General features: G+C 41.2%; 1 protein-coding gene across 2 annotated transcripts in view; it reads right to left on the reverse strand.

Moving 5' to 3' along the window:
• The window catches only part of ETFA (electron transfer flavoprotein subunit alpha), a 128,005-nt gene that overhangs the window by 66,024 nt on the left and 46,048 nt on the right, over positions 1 to 15,933 (reverse strand). For both annotated transcript variants that reach the window (XR_003852442.1, XM_029575348.1), the window contains exons 6-9: positions 7,932 to 8,042; positions 2,646 to 2,747; positions 2,307 to 2,375; positions 1,689 to 1,771 (exon numbers count right to left, since the gene is read on the reverse strand). Coding sequence is in view for 1 of the 2 variants with exons in the window: in XM_029575348.1 (XP_029431208.1) it covers positions 1,689 to 1,771; positions 2,307 to 2,375; positions 2,646 to 2,747; positions 7,932 to 8,042 (365 nt within the window). In the remaining variant the exon portion in view is untranslated. The remainder of the gene's footprint in view (positions 1 to 1,688; positions 1,772 to 2,306; positions 2,376 to 2,645; positions 2,748 to 7,931; positions 8,043 to 15,933) is intronic.

Genomic DNA, 15,933 nt, shown 5'->3' on the forward strand with positions numbered 1-15,933 from the left:
TTTGGAGTGTACACTTCACTGTTGGTGCTGCTTTCTTAAAATATTGCTGGATTTTGTTTATTGTATGGTCGTGCATATTTATTCTGGCACTAAATAGATTTAAAAAAACAAAAGGGGAGGAACTCCAAGGAGAGTCCTTCCTCCTCCTCTGTTTGCCAAGTTCCAAGGGAGACATCCCCCACCCCAGCCCCCGCTGCAGACAAGAACTTATACTGTGGCCGCAGCACACAAAACAACTTTGCTCACTTCTGTTTTAAAAGCCCAACAGGATCCTCAAAAGTACTGTAGTCGGGCTGGGTCACCTTCTTTAAGCTATCAGTTTTCATGGGCAATTTCACTAGTTCTATATAAAACTGGACAAGTGATAATGAAGAACTCTGAGAATTCAATTAGGGATATAGAAACATAGAAATGACGGCAGAAGAAGACCAAACGGCCCATCCAGTCTGCCCAGCAAGCTTCACACTTTTTTTTTTCCTCTTACTTGTTACGCTTGGCTCTTAGTACCTTTTAGTTCTATTTCCCTTCCACCCCACCATTAATGTAGAGAGCAGTGTTGGAACTGCATCTAATTGAATATGTAGCTTAGTTAGGGGGTAGTAACCGCCTCAAAAAGCAAGCTACACCCATGCTTTTGTTTACTCGACTATGTAATTCAGTCCTTGTTGGTTGTTGTCTATATTTAGATCCTCTTTTCTACATTGCCCCTGCCGTTGAAGCAGAGAGCTATGCTGGCTATGCTTTGAAAGTGAGGTAACAGACTTTCTCCCCTGCCGTTGAAGCAGAGAGCTATGCTGGCTATGCGTTGAAGGTGAAGTAACAGACTTTCAACGCGAGTGAAGTAACAGATATGGCAAGTATTGGGGTGTAACTTTTATTCATAAAAATGTATGCGTCACTTATGACATTCCTGTCCTCCTCACACTTTTTAAACATCTTTTGCCCTTAAATTACACAGTACCTACATTTATCCTATATTCCTGCTTTATAGACATGTACAGTATTCAACAAGCGGCTCTCCTGCTATATTCAGAATGGTACACAGAGATAAGCAGAAGCAGCAGTCAAAACCTTAAAAACAATTGCTCTGCAGTAAGAATGAGGTTACTGGAAAAAATGAGAATCATCTGCATGTTTGGGCTGTAAGAACTACATGATGAAAACACAATTCTGATAGTATTTGCTCTGAAATAAAGCTGCAAGCCATACATACAGGATTGCTTAGATAAGAACATTAAGAGAATAGCACTAAAGTCACAAAAACTATCGTTGTCAATTCAGTCCACAGCTCTGATTTGCTTTGCATTTCACTGTACGTGAAAACAAAATCTTTATAATCAGGCTTTCGGCTTTGGACTTCAGGGACTTTCTGAAGCAGGCAAGTGAGCCAGCTAGTGCAAGTCACCACTTGTGAAACATGACCGGCCACCCAATTAATTTAGCATTATACACATTTCCACCACTTCCTTAGAGATCCCCTTTATTTATCCCACGCTTTCTTGAATTCAGAAACTGTATTTCTCCACCACCTCCACTGGGAGGTGATTATTGTATGCTCCTGAAATGAGGACTATGGACCACCTTTATTAAGGGCTTTTCCAATTCTGTCTACTGGAAAAACATTTGCTAAATTATGCCCCATACTTCTTAAAGAAAAGAAATTATAGAAGACAGTTTTTTATACTTACAGGTGCTACGATTTTCCCAGTCTGGCCAATCTGCATGTCATTGGGTACAAAGCCTGCATCAACAGCAGCACGAGACGCACCAACTAAACAAGAGGGAACAGATTCTCAGTCAGCCCCAGTTAGATCTTTGCCGAGTACATTTTATTGTAAAAGGCGATACTTTTATGCTTAAGCACACCTCTAAAGATTCGACGGACGGCACTCCCTAAGGGCAGAAAGAAGTATTAAAGAAAACCAGAACATTCTTCTGGTTGCTCCAGATGACTGCATGGTCTTACTGATGAGCGTTTAAAGTTCAGGATTTGCTCTAATGTTTGCGATACATTTTTCTTTGCCATTTTCTGACATGCTAGTGCTCTCTCAGCCAATCCAGAGCTCAGTCTGACTGCATGAGAATGCACCTTTCTGTTGCCACTTCACTATGGCAAGTAGATTTCAAATCAAGACCATTTGTACAGCCCCCACCAGTTTGAAAACAGAAGCCTGTGGCTCCAAATATCCCGATTTCTCTCTTGCTGCAGTGCTTGGTCAGAAGAGAATGTGAGATTTTACTGAATTCTGCTATAAACCTCCTGTCAACCCTACCCACAGACAGTGAGGAAAGAAAAGGATTTTTACCAGCAGCATGCAACTGATCAGCAAGGTCATATAATAGCTTGAAGTTATCACCACTCTTCAAACCTCGCCCTTAAAAACAAAACCAAAGGAGAAAACAAAGTTTCTTTACACAATACAAAGAACATTGCATTCAAATATATTTTGTCTCCACAGAAACATCAATGTATTAACTGCAACTGAAGCACAGTTTCGTACTGTAATCTGTACAGAGACGTCAACAGCCATCAGCAAACCATAACCTTACCTTTATGTTTTGTAATAAATATTATGCAGATACCCGGGATAATATAGTTACTTATAACTAAAAATACATTTGTTAGCTATTAAATAAACACTTACCACCAGACACCACTACTTTTGCACTAGTGAGTTCTGGTCGATCACTTTTTGTTAAATTCTGTTCAAGCCACTGAGACAATCCAGCCGGGGAAGGAGGAGGTACTGCTCATATAAAATGATAAACAGAAATAACTCATCAGTCTTAAACTGTTCATACGCTGGCAATACATTGCTGCATCATTGCAAGCTACAAGCAACCAAATATCTCACTTTCTTAAAATATGTGAAATATTTTTCTTAGCAACTCACAGACCTGATGCAATAAAGTGCATTCAGCTGAATGCACAGTTTTACCCATACTTAAAATGCACATTTTGTGCAGGTAAATATTGCTCCCAATGCAAGGAGCTTTACCTGCACAAAATGTGTGTTTAAAAAGCTCAGCGCCCTCACACGGAAACTCAATGTAAATGAGGGCATTCTTTCCCAATGCAGAGAGGTGTGCTGGCTTTTCTTAATGTTAGAAACTTTGAGGCCTATATTCAGACAGTCTGGATAGCAAAGTCAGCAGGATAAACTTATCCAGCTAACCCTGGAGACTTATTCAACAGAGCAGCCACACTACTGAATATAGCTGGCTATCTTGATTAATTAGCCAGCTAACTTCAGGACTGCTCTTTCACTCGACCAGTCTTACAGGATCATTCTTTATTCTGCATTGGGCCATATCACATGTGATAACGGCCTCACTGCGGCGATGCCATGCTAATTAGGGGGAAGGGGAGGAGTGTGGGCGGGATTTGGGCAGGGTTATGGCCTGCTAGTGCTGCCGGTGATAATATTTTCCACATTGTCGCCAGCAGCACCACAGGAAATAGCACCTTTTCCCACGGCACTACGGAGGCAATAGTGTGTGGCACAACCACACCGCCGCCAGCTGCCCACTATTGCACCACCCCCTTTTTTTTCCGCAACTCATCATTCTGCTATATTTACAGAATGATGAATCTAGGGGTAAGCCAGTTAAGTCATCCAGCTAACTCTGAACATTGGAGTTAGCCGGATAACTTAACTCCTCCCAGTTATGCCCCTAAACTTCCCAACTTATCCGGCTAAATTCTAGCCACCTAACTTATTAGCCAGCTAGAATTTAGCTGGATAAAAGCTGAATGTAGCCAGGTAAGTCATTAGTTGGATAACTATGAAGTTATCCATCTAATTGGGTTTTGAATATGGACTTCTTTACTCCTGGTCAGAGGTGGAGTAAAGTTTCTAATGCTGGATCTGCTGCCAGGGTTTCCTTCAGACTCAGGAGGACAAGCAGTAGAGGCTCAACAGTGCATTTATATTTTAAGTCTAAGCGTGACCAGATACTCCTCTAGGAATGCCACAAGAGATATGGCTCCTAAATTAGGAGTGCGACAAGAGACATGCAGTTAAGTTAGGAACGCAACAAAACATGTGTGTTTAAATTAGGGGCATAAGATAGGCATCTAATTAGGAGCACACCCAAAGATATGCTCCTATACACTCTCTCCCAAGTTGAAGTGTGCATTCAGCCTGCGCTGACCACACATTTTAACTCGGTGTAAGCAAATTTGAAATCTCGATGGATTAGCATTGCATTAGCTTACGGTATTGGGAGTTAAAAACTTCTCTGTGCGTTAAAACTATGCATTGAATTTCAGAGTGCAGGCTCTAACGCACAGGTTACTGCAACGGCCTTTAAAATACTACATTTGGAACCACACTTGTTGCAGCTAAAGCATATTGACAGCTGAAGAGAGTCCATCAGTTTTGAAACAGGAAAAAAAATGTTAAGAATCATGGTATTTTAATATCTTTGTGATCTCTTTTAGCTTTTTTTTTTTTTTTTTTTTTTTTTTTTTTTTAATATTTGCAAAATATAGTAGTAGCTGTGTTTACATTTCAGAGTATCAGTGAAGCACACAGGATCAACAAATCCTCCTACTTCAATTTGTCTATCTATACTGCTGAACTGAGGAGGCTAAAAGCTTTAAAAAAGCATACAAGGTCATCCAGTCATCATAAAAGCTTTGAATTATAAATTTAATTCAAATTTCTATGCAAAGTAAAATTACATTTCTGTCCCCTAAGCAGTCTACCTTTGAAGCAAGGACTCATTGCATTCCATGTATCACGTCAGCTGGGGGCTCCCGCCAATAGCTCTTTTCAGGGCCTTCTCACAATCAACACCTAACCACCACAATCACCATGAAGTCAGGGACATCTAATGTCTAAAGAAGGATCCATACACTGTGCGAGAGAAGCTCCTTTCCACCCATGAATGTGATTGGTCACACAACCTCATTCTTGACTCAAGTATACTTCTCTTCTAGACTGAAGCAACTGCTGAGCAGACCTCATCTTAAAAACTGAATTTGGATCCACATTTTTTAATCACTATCGGCCTATAGCAAGTCTTCCCTTGTTAGAGAAGATAACTGAAAGGTTGTTTTCTTGCAACTTCGGGACTTCTTGGAAGAAAATAAGATTCTCCATTGCCATTGTCAGGTTAATGTTAAAATCAAACCGCCTAATTTGTTCCTAACAATCAGGATTAACTTACACTCTTAGTTTATTATTTTAAATTGTTACCGTACTATGATGGCACATGATTAATTTGTAATCTATACCACCCATATTTCTCTTTATCGTGCCCTTCTATAAACCGTTGTGATGGTTATTTAACTTAACGACGGTATAGAAAAGCTTTTAAATAAATAAATGGTGCTGAGGCGGCACTGTTAGAATTGGTTAATAGCTTCTGGGTACAGGCAGACAAAGGTAAAAAAAATCATTGTTAGTCGTATTGAATCTGTCTGCCGCGTGCAATATGCTGGCTCACGGCTTATTATTAAATTCTTTACAAAATATTGGAATGGATGTAATTCCTTACTGCTTGTCTGAATCTTATCTGGCAAAAAGAGCCCATATGGTAAAGTGGGAATGGGACTCATACTCTTCGGTTACCTTGCTTCAGGACAGCGTACCTCAAGGGTCTATTCTGTCCTCTTCCACATTTACATGAGACTTCTTCTTAATTATGCGAATTTTATAGTTATAACAGCTAAACGTCATCAGGGAGGAACAGTTATGAAGCTTAAAAATTCTTCGTCTCTCTGGGATAACTACCTGGTTATATCATGTATTAAAACTGAATCCAGAAAACAAAAAACACAAAAAAAAACCCCAGAATTGCTCTGGACAAGAACTCTAACTTTAAATCTATTGCCGGAACTACATTCAAACCAAAACAGGTTATACACAGTTTGGAGGTTAATTTAGGCTCCCAATTAACTATGGCATCCCAGGTTTCCTCTGCCGTGTGCTCAGCTTTTCTGATCTCCAGCAGTTTCACCCTTATGTTTCTAGAGAGGATATGGTCATTGTTGCTTGCGTGATTAGTGATGTAATGAAAAAAATAAAAAGTTGTTTGTTTGTTTTGTTTTTTTTTAAATCAATCAAGTGTTATAATTCCCTATATCAGACTCTTACATCTGACCTGTTACGTCACTTGCAGTTTCTCCAAAACACTACGGCTAAGTTCCTGACAAGGTCAAAAATGACCAACCATGTTATGTCAGTTCTGAAAAGGCTGCATTGGCTGTCCATTTCTTGGAGGAACAAGTTTTTTGCATAGTCCATGTGCCTTAACCATTTTGGTCCACATTATCTGGCTGATCTGCTGGTAAATTATGCCAGCAAGGCCTCTTAGCTCTTCCCAACTAGGGTTACTGTGGGTCCCTCCACCAGCTGGAGTATGACTGGAATCAATTCCCTGATCAGGATTTGCTGATTTATCCCCAAATCTATAAAATTTGATTCCAATTCAGATGGCTATTATTTGACTTTTAGAAATTAAAGTCATGGATACTTAAGCCTATTTTATGCCTTTACAAGCCGTTAAGCCCGTTAAAACGGGCTACATCCCTCTGTCTCTCACCTCCCCCTCATTCTCTCTCCCCTCCACCCCCTACCTCCCTCCCTCTCACCCACTCCTCCCACTCCTCCCTCTCCTCCCACTCAGTCCCTCCCTCCCACTCAGTCTCACTCCCTCCCTCCCCCCTCTCTCCCTCCCTCTCACTCTCCCTCAGTCCCACTCCCTCCCTCCCCCCTCTCTCCCTCCCTCTCACTCTCCCTCAGTCCCACTCCCTCCCTCCCTCAGTCCCACTCCCTCTCTCTCCTCCCCTCTCACTCAGTCCCTCACTCTCTCTGTCAGTCCCTCCCTCTCTCTCTCCTCCCTCGCTGCCACCGCAGTTAAAAAGGGCTACATCCCTCTGTCTCTCACCTCCCCCTCATTCTCTCTCCCCTCCACCCCCTACCTCCCACCCACTCCTCCCTCTCCTCTCACTCAGTCCCTCCCTCCCACTCAGTCTCACTCCCTCCCCCCTCTCTCCCTCCCTCTCACTCTCCCTCTCCCCCCCTCCTCTCACTCTGTCTCCCTCCCTCTCACTCTGTCCCACTCCTTCCCTCTGTCCCCCTCCCCTCCCTCTATGTCCCACTCCCTCCCTCAGTCCCACTCCCTCTCTCCCTCTCACTCAGTCCCACTCCCTCTCTCCCTCTCACTCAGTCCCACTCCCTCTCTCTCCTCCCCTCTCACTCAGTCCCTCCCTCTCTCTCCTCCCCTCTCACTCAGTCCCTCCCTCTCTCTGTCCTCCCTCGCTGCCGCCGCCGCCGCTGCCACCCGCCGCCACCGGACGCCACCGCCACCCAACGCCGCCGCCGCTGGACGCCGCCATGCCGCTGCCCGCCGCCGCCACCACCGGACGCCGCCGCCGCCACCCAATGCCGCCGCCGCTGCCTCCCGCCGCCGCCGCTACCACCGGACGCCGCCACCACCCAACGCCGCCGCTGGATGCCGCCATGCCGCTGCCACCCGCCGCCGCTACCACCGGACGCCGCCACCCAACGCCGCTGCCGCTGCCACTGGACGCCGCCATTGTTTTTTCTTTTTTTCTGACGCTGGCTCAGACTGACGTGCTCGCCCGCACATGCGCGGTAGAGCTGGTCTCTACTGCGCATTTGCGGCACGTCGGTCAAGCTTCGTTTATTAGTATAGATTTTTCCTCTTATATTCACGTACTTCTTTACTGCAGCTGTCTCTGTGTTGCTTCAATTTGCAGGTCTTTGCAGCCACACCATCACTATAAATTATCAGGCATTTCACATTTTGCCAGCTTCATCAGTATCCCTTTAAATCTTTTCCTTTTGCACTAACACCTGACCCTGCATACTTCAGTCCTTAGCCACAGTGACTATTTACTGTAAAGTACACTTTCCTGGATTTTAGTTCTGAAGTACATAAAATTAACAAACACTTACCTTCCTGTGAACTGGCACTCCCTCCACTTACAGATGCGGCCTCAAAGGAAGTGCCTCGTACAGAAAAGACCTTTACTGGCTCATCACACTTCACAGTACACAAAGCATTTCCTAAGGTACAGGAAAATTTCAGAGAAATTTTAGTATTTGTACAATTTTTCATAAACATTAATATGCAGCCAGTTTCACCACACAATTCCAGTAGACATTTGGCACCAGCAGAAAAATATCAGTCTCCCACTAGAATAGAAAACCAATGGCGAAACTAATTATAATACGAAATTGCTATATATAATATAAAACTAAATATAATACAAAACCATCCCCCCCCCCCACCGTTATCTACTATATATAATCAAAGTGTTCATGAAAGCATCCCCTCATCGGGACTAAGGCACATAAGTTAAACTGTTTCATTAAAAAAAAAAAACTCTCGATTTATCACTCTCCCGCAGAAATCGATGTAAACCATGTTTGACCAATTATATAAACCATTGTTATTCTTGCCATACAGAGCGAATGCATGCGCCATCACATTCAGTTATCAATGTTACCATGTTACCTTTTATCAATGTTATCTAGCAGTTATCAGTGTTACCAATGTACTTATAGTTCGAATTTTCATGTAAATCGGAGTGAAGGCCAGCACCAAACTTCAGTATAAAAAAAAAGCGTACAAATAAATAACGCACTGTACTAACTGAAGGTATAAATGTAATAGGCATCTCAGAAGCCCAGAGGAAAATGAATAATTAACAGGACACTGGTACCACTTTACAAAATACATAGAAATGGCAAGAAATGATCAAATTGGGGATGGGGTATTAAGGACTGCACAGGGTCAAGAAGGATAAACGTTCTGCAGAAAACAGATCGCACTCTGCAATTTCTATGAATAGAAACTGCACATGTGTTGGGGGAAGAGTATAGCAGTAGGAGTAAATTACCGTCCACTAGACCAGGATGGTGAAACACTGTGAAATGCTAACAGATCAGACAGCAAAACTGGAAACATAATAATGGGAGATTTCAATTACACTAATATCCATTGGCTGAAAGTCTCCTCAGGATATAAGAGGAAGATAAAGTTTCTAGGTAACTGAATGCAATTTACTGTTATATTCTGTCTTTTGTGACTGGTTAGCCATTTGAAAGCAGATTACATTTAGATATCATAGGTATTTCCCTGTGCCGAGGGCAAGGAAATACCTACAAAAAGGACTTTCTTGGAGCAGCTGGTCTTGGAACACATGAGAGAAGGAGCTGCTTTAGATCTAGCTCGCAGTGGAACACAGGACTTAATGCAAGGTGTAATGATAGTGGAGACACTGGGCAATAATTATAATTTATTGTACCCAAATTACTAATAATGCTGTAAGATTTCATGAGCATTATTTGGAAAGGAAGGCAAAAAATACAAATTATAACACAATCAATTTTGAGAATCACTGGAAGTAAAATAAAATCCAATCATTTATTTAAAATCTTAGTCCAATTTTGTAAAAACACTTGGCCTTCCACGTAGAGACATGATTCTTTATTGATTCTTAACCCCCGCAGTATACATTGAGCTCTACAATAGCCAACGTACTCGCAAGCAATTCAGTCCATATCAGCCTCTTGTTTAATTGTGCAACTGAGAACCACAGACATCCATTAGAAGATGAACCCTGTTCACTGAATAATGGAGAAGCTTCAAGTAATTCCTTTAAACGAGCAACAGAAAACATCAGCGTTTGATGCCAAGTTGTAACTTGTGCCATAGTGCACTAATACACAAACCTCAACAACTGGAGAATCACCAATAAATATACTTTATGAACTGCTGTTTTAAAAGGGGGTTTTTTTGTTTTTGTTTTTTTTACAGTTTAACTTTGCGGAGACCCTGAAGCAGACAGGTCTCGAAACATCAATGTCAGGTCTATCTGCGGAAGTTCGTGAACAGTGCTAAGGCCAAGACTGTTTAGTACTTCAGTCCTGAAACATTGCTCAAACTATACTGCAAACACTTATTGTTTTACAAATTTAATATTCAAATTTTAATTGTACATTCAAAAAAAAAAAATCCAAAAATTGAACTGATGGTAAATTATTATAATAGTTGTGTGTGTCATATGGGACATTTCACTTTAGGCAATTTTCAGCACACTCTATGACACCCTGTGCCATCCTGGTATGACTCTGTTCTAGTCAGTGAATAAATGTGAGATGGCATTTCATTTAGCAGATTATGTGAAAAGCCTTAAACCACAGACATTTTGATGGTGAACTTTATTCCATCAAAATATCATTCCAATATGATAAATTTTGAGGACAAGAAATTTTGCAAGTGATTGCATCCCCTGACACGAACGTGTTTCTTTGGGAAGGATAAAACACTTGTACTACAAGATTTATAAACTCATTTTATCGCTTAAACATAACTGTGGTTTAAGGCTTGTATATTAAATAAAATGCCATCTCACTTTTATTCACCAATTTGATTTTTTTTTGCGAGACAGGCACTTGCCTCCACCACATACTGTGGATTTTCCTAATTACTTTATTCTAGACTGTTTACAAATAGCATTATGGAATCACAAATAAAATGTATTTCACAATGTAAAAAAAAAAAAAAGATTGAAAGAAGACCAAATGACTGCCCACATGGATAAATGGTGCTGTGAAAAAAAACCAAAACTATTAAATTAAAAAGGCATGCATTAAAAAAAAAAAAAAGCAAGATCTAATGAAGAAAACAGGAAAGTGCATATTACTGACAAATTATGTAAAACATTAACAAAGGAAGCCAACAGAGAACAAGGAGAAATTTGCCCAAGATGCAAAAACTAATAAAAGCTTTTCAAATACATAAAAAAAAACAGAATGCAAAGTCCAGGAAATGTTATGTGAATGGCATGGAATTCCAGACTGCAGCCTTGAAAATTGCTCTAAGGGAGACAGATCTTGGACATTGGCAACAGGCATCACCATGGCCTTAATATTGCAGCCCTTAACACGCCTCTCTAAAATCAATCCTGCTCCAGAATAAGAGCGTGAAGAAGTTTGCTACTCAGGTAGATCTAGCAATGCACCATTTCCATTGGGGGTCAAAAGAACCTAAAAGATGGATGGACATTCTATGGACTGATGAACATAAGCCCGGATTTTAAAAGCGCGCGCCACACACATTTTTGAAAGGGCCCAGCCACGGGCATAGCCCCTAATACATGTAAAAGTGCCGGGCCTAAAGAAAGGGGAGGGCCAGGACAGTGCACGCCGGCAGCCGGCCAGAGCAGAGAGTCTACTTCTGCTCCGAAGGAGCACTAAGGTAAAACATTTTTAAAAATCTAATAGGTAGGTAGGGGTCAAGGGTTGGAGAGGAGAGGAGAGGGGAAAAGGCAGGAAGGTTAGGTAGGGGTATAGGAACTGGGGAAGACCTACTCGCATTGCCACTTGTTGCTTTTTAAAATTTACCTCCTCTGCATGAGCGAGACCCGACCCACCAGCACATGTGGATTTTAAAATCTGGCGTGCATGTGCGCTTGGGAATTGTATTTTATATTCTGCATGCACCAACGCGCACATGTTATAAAATAGCCGTATCCATGTGTGCGCGCCGGGAACCGCATGCACATGGACGCTCATGTGGAGTTTTTAAAATCTAGCCCATAACATGCCATGCTGAGTCAGATCAAGGTCCATTAAGCCCAAAATCCTGCCTCCAGCAGTGGCCAGTTTAGGTCATAAGTAGATTCCAAAAAGTAGATCAATTACTTGTTCATTCCCAAGGATAAACGACTCGAGTCTGCGCCAGCTAAACGCAGTAGTTCTTTTGCAATAGCTATGGACATGTTGCCTAGGGTAGAACTAGCTATAGGAGTGTTTCCCAACCTTCTCCTGGCACACCTCTAGACAGGTTTTCAGGATTACTGCACGAGATAGATTTACATACATCAAGTGTCCAATATATGCAAATCACCACATGCATATTTATTATGGATATAAAGAAAACCTGACTGGTTGGGTATGCCTCCAGGAGAGGGTTGAGAAACACTGAGCTAAGGTGGAAGTCTGATATTTAGGCAGAAACTTGGAATGCATGTGAAGTACCAACCACCCCATTATGATGATGTCTAGTATAATGTGGATAAGTCACTAGGACCTGGAACTCACTAACTCTGCAGGCTAAAGTGACTGCCATCAGAGGTAAGGTATATGAGCTCACAAGAGTTCAGTGGCTCAAATGTGGTTTTCATCAGCTGGATTAGAACCACAATATACCACAACACAGCAGAAAGCTTTCTGGAAGGCTTCAGTTGAAGTAGGGCCCACATAAATCTGACAAGGCTGTACAAAAATAGAGAGTTTCCTGCTATATAGTGGGATAAGTACCAATCGCTTAGAAGTAAAATCTAAAAGAGTGGAATGCAGGATTTGGTGCAAAAGGCAACAGTAATGGGGGCAGTTGGCAATAGTGCTCATAATATGATCAAATTTGACTCAAGTGGAGAGAGGACATTAAGAAAAACTACTACTCTGACATTTAACTTTCATAAGGGAGACTAAGTTAAAATGAGGAAATAGAAAAAAAAACATTTATTCTTTCCGATAATAGAAGGACTAGGTGGCACTCCATGAAGTTAGCAAATAGCACATTTAAAACTAATCGGAGAAAATTCTTTTTCACTCAACGCACAATTAAACTCTGGAATTTGTTGCCAGAGGATGTGGTTAGTGCAGTTAGTGTAGCTGGGTTTAAAAAAGGTTTGGATAAGTTCTTGGAGGAGAAGACCATTAATTGCTATTAATCAAGTTTACTTAGGGAATAGCCACTGCTATTACTGGCATCAGTGGCATGGGATCTTCTTAGTGTTTGGGTACTTGCCAGGTTCTTATGGCCTGGATTGGCCACTGTTGGAAACAGGATGCTGGGCTTGATGGACCCTTGGTCTGGCCCAGCATGGCAATTTCTTATGTTCTTAAAAACTAAAATATGTAGCTGTAAAGTTTAACAATTTACATCAGATGTGGACATTGTTTATAAACACCATTTTGGAAGCCCAGACTTCACCGCCGCGCTCGAGTTTGCACCCACTGCCTCTCAGCCTCACCCGATGTCGGGGGCTAGGTCTCCACCAAGGGCCGGCTGCCGGGCCGAGGCTTACCTCTGAGGGATCGCAGAAATCACCTCGGGAATTCTCAACTGGGGGAGGGACCCAATGGGTGTCACCGCAGGAGAGCGGGGCTCGCCTGTAGAGGTAAGCTTTCTTATTTTGGTTTCCTTTGGTAAAATTACTCTAACGCTGTGCAAGTGTGCATAGAGTCCCTAACTGCTACGGGGACGGAAAATACTGGAGAGCTGCACTTCCTGCAGGGTATATGTACTAGGGCTGACGTCAGATTGAAATCTGATCCGTCTCCAACTGCTATCAGGAGTACACTATACCCATTGGTCCCGAGTCCATCTGCTACAGGCTAGGAAATGCTAAATTAATTGGACAGATGGGCAGATTGGATGGGCCATACGGTCTTTTTCTGTTGTAGTGCTTCTATGTTTAGATGCAAAACACTGATATGGCAGGCAAAAAGAATTTGAAAAAAAGCTTGCCGTAGAGGCAAAAACTCAATCTTTTTCAAATACATCCAAATTAGAAAACCTGAGAGGGAGTCATTTAGGCCATTAGACGGTCGAGAAGTAAAAGGGGCACTTAGGGAAAATGAGACCATAGGTGGAAAGATTAAATGAATGCTTTACTTCTGCGTTGCTGAGGAGGATGTTGGGCAGCTATCAGTGCCCGAAACTATATTTAATGGTGATGATTCGAAGGAACTGAAACAAACTCAGGGTGAACCTGGAAAATTTAATAGGGCAAACTGATAAACTAAAGAACTCAAAAATAAATCTGCAGACCTATTACTAGATTGGTGGGTGGGCAATGTAATGCCAGTTAAAGAGGGTTCTCCAGGAGTGATCTGGGAAACTACAGATCAGTAAGCCTGATGTCAGTACCACCAGGAAAAATCACAGAAAGGATTCTAAAAGAACAAAAATTATAGAACATATTAGATATGGTTTAATGGGTCACAGCCAACTTGGATTTACCCAAGGGAAGTCTTGCCTTACCAGTCTACTACATATTTTAAAGGGGTTTAAATAAACATAAATAACAGTGAGTCAGTGGATTATAGTATATCTATATTTTTAGAAGGAGTTTGATAAAGTCCCTCATGAGAGACTCCTCAAGAAATTCAAAAGTTATGGGACAGAAGGCAGTGTCCTACTGTGAATAAAAAATTAAATATTCAGTTTTCTCAATAGAGGACAGTAAATAATGGATTGCGCCAGGAATCTTTACTTGGACTGGTGCTTTTGAACATATTTATAAATGAAAATGGAACAATGAATTAAATCATCAGATCTGTAGAGGACAGAAAATTATTCCAAGTTGTTAAATAACAAGTGGATTGTGAGTAATTACAGGAGGCCCTCGCGAAACAGACTGGGGCATCCAAATTTGTTGGTTCCAATGTTAGGTTCCATATTAAGAATCACCAGCCAGGAAAGGGATCTGGGTATCATCATGGGCAATACACTGAAATCCGTAACTTAGTGTGTGGCAGTGGCCAGAAAAGCAAACAGAATGTTAGGAATTATTAGGAAAGGAATGGAGAATATCATAATACCTCTGTATCGCTCCATGTTGCAAGCAACTCTGGTTGCCACATCTCAAAGCAGATACAGCAGAACTAGAAAAGGTACAGAGAAGGGTAACCAAAATAGCAAGGGGGATGGAATTACTCCCCTATGAGGAAAGGATAAAGTGATTAGGGGTCTTCAACTTGGCAATCAGACAAATGAGGGGAGATATTATAGAGGTCTACAAAATCATGAGTGGGGTAGAAGGGGTAAATGCTAACTGGTTGTTTTCTCCTTCAAAAAATAAAAATAGGTGACAGTCCATAAGACTAAGTAGCACATTTAAAACAAATTGGAGAAAATATTTCACTCAATGCATAATTAAGCTCTGAAATTCAGTGCCGTGGATATGGTAAAGGCTTCAAAATAAGCTTAGTATGTCTCCTGAAACTGTTTTAAATAATGATTAACAGTTTTCAAAGGCTAAGCATATTCAAAACTCCAGAGGACTGTGACCTATAGGAAATTGTTACCTACCTGTTCTTCACAAATAAATGTATATTCTCTTAGGCTCCCAGAAAAATTAATTGACGTAAAAATGTGTTTGATTTATGGAATTGTGAACTTTTACTAATTTCTAACCGCTGACTCTATAATTCAATAAACATTTCTTGTTGCTGATAGATAGCTATACCCTCTGAACTGTACAATATTTAAAAAAAATACATGACAAGCAGCAAGAATCAGCCTGATAAATCAAAAGAGTTACTCAAGTCTTTTTTTTTTTAATTAATCGCTTTGCAATTCCTCCACAGCTCTGCAAACGGCTATGCTAGCATTAGTGCCAAACCTTGGCACAATTACTGGCTCCCATATGAGCTCGGATGCCATTAATATATATATATATATATATATATAATATATATATAAAAAAAAAAACCCATAAATAAATAAAATAAATAATGGCACCACAGATGATCCAATCAGACCAAACAAGGCAGTCTGGGACAAGGTTCTGTACATAGCTGCCCTTCTCAAATGTAGCTACCAATGGAGTTGTTTTGTTTTTTTAATGGCATTCATGGATGAAACAATCAGCTAACATCAACAGAGCATTTTAGGGAAAAAATGCCAATGTCACCAAAAATTGTTTGAGAGCTCCTGTCCTAAAGGTCTAAGGAAATTGCAGGGAACAAGTAACAAAAATGCAAGTTTTTAAATAAATGATCAGTAAACAACTATTTGCTATGTGAGCCTTTGAAATACCGTACTATTCAAAGAAAGGGATGTGTTTTTGTTGTTTGTTTGGTTTTTTAATGTCATCACTTGAAAGAGAAGACATGGTTTATCAGAAATGATGCAATGCTGCCCAGCACCATCCAG

The sequence above is a fragment of the Rhinatrema bivittatum genome, chromosome 13 (assembly GCF_901001135.1).
Source record: "Rhinatrema bivittatum chromosome 13, aRhiBiv1.1, whole genome shotgun sequence".
NCBI classification, from domain to species: Eukaryota; Metazoa; Chordata; class Amphibia; order Gymnophiona; family Rhinatrematidae; genus Rhinatrema; species Rhinatrema bivittatum.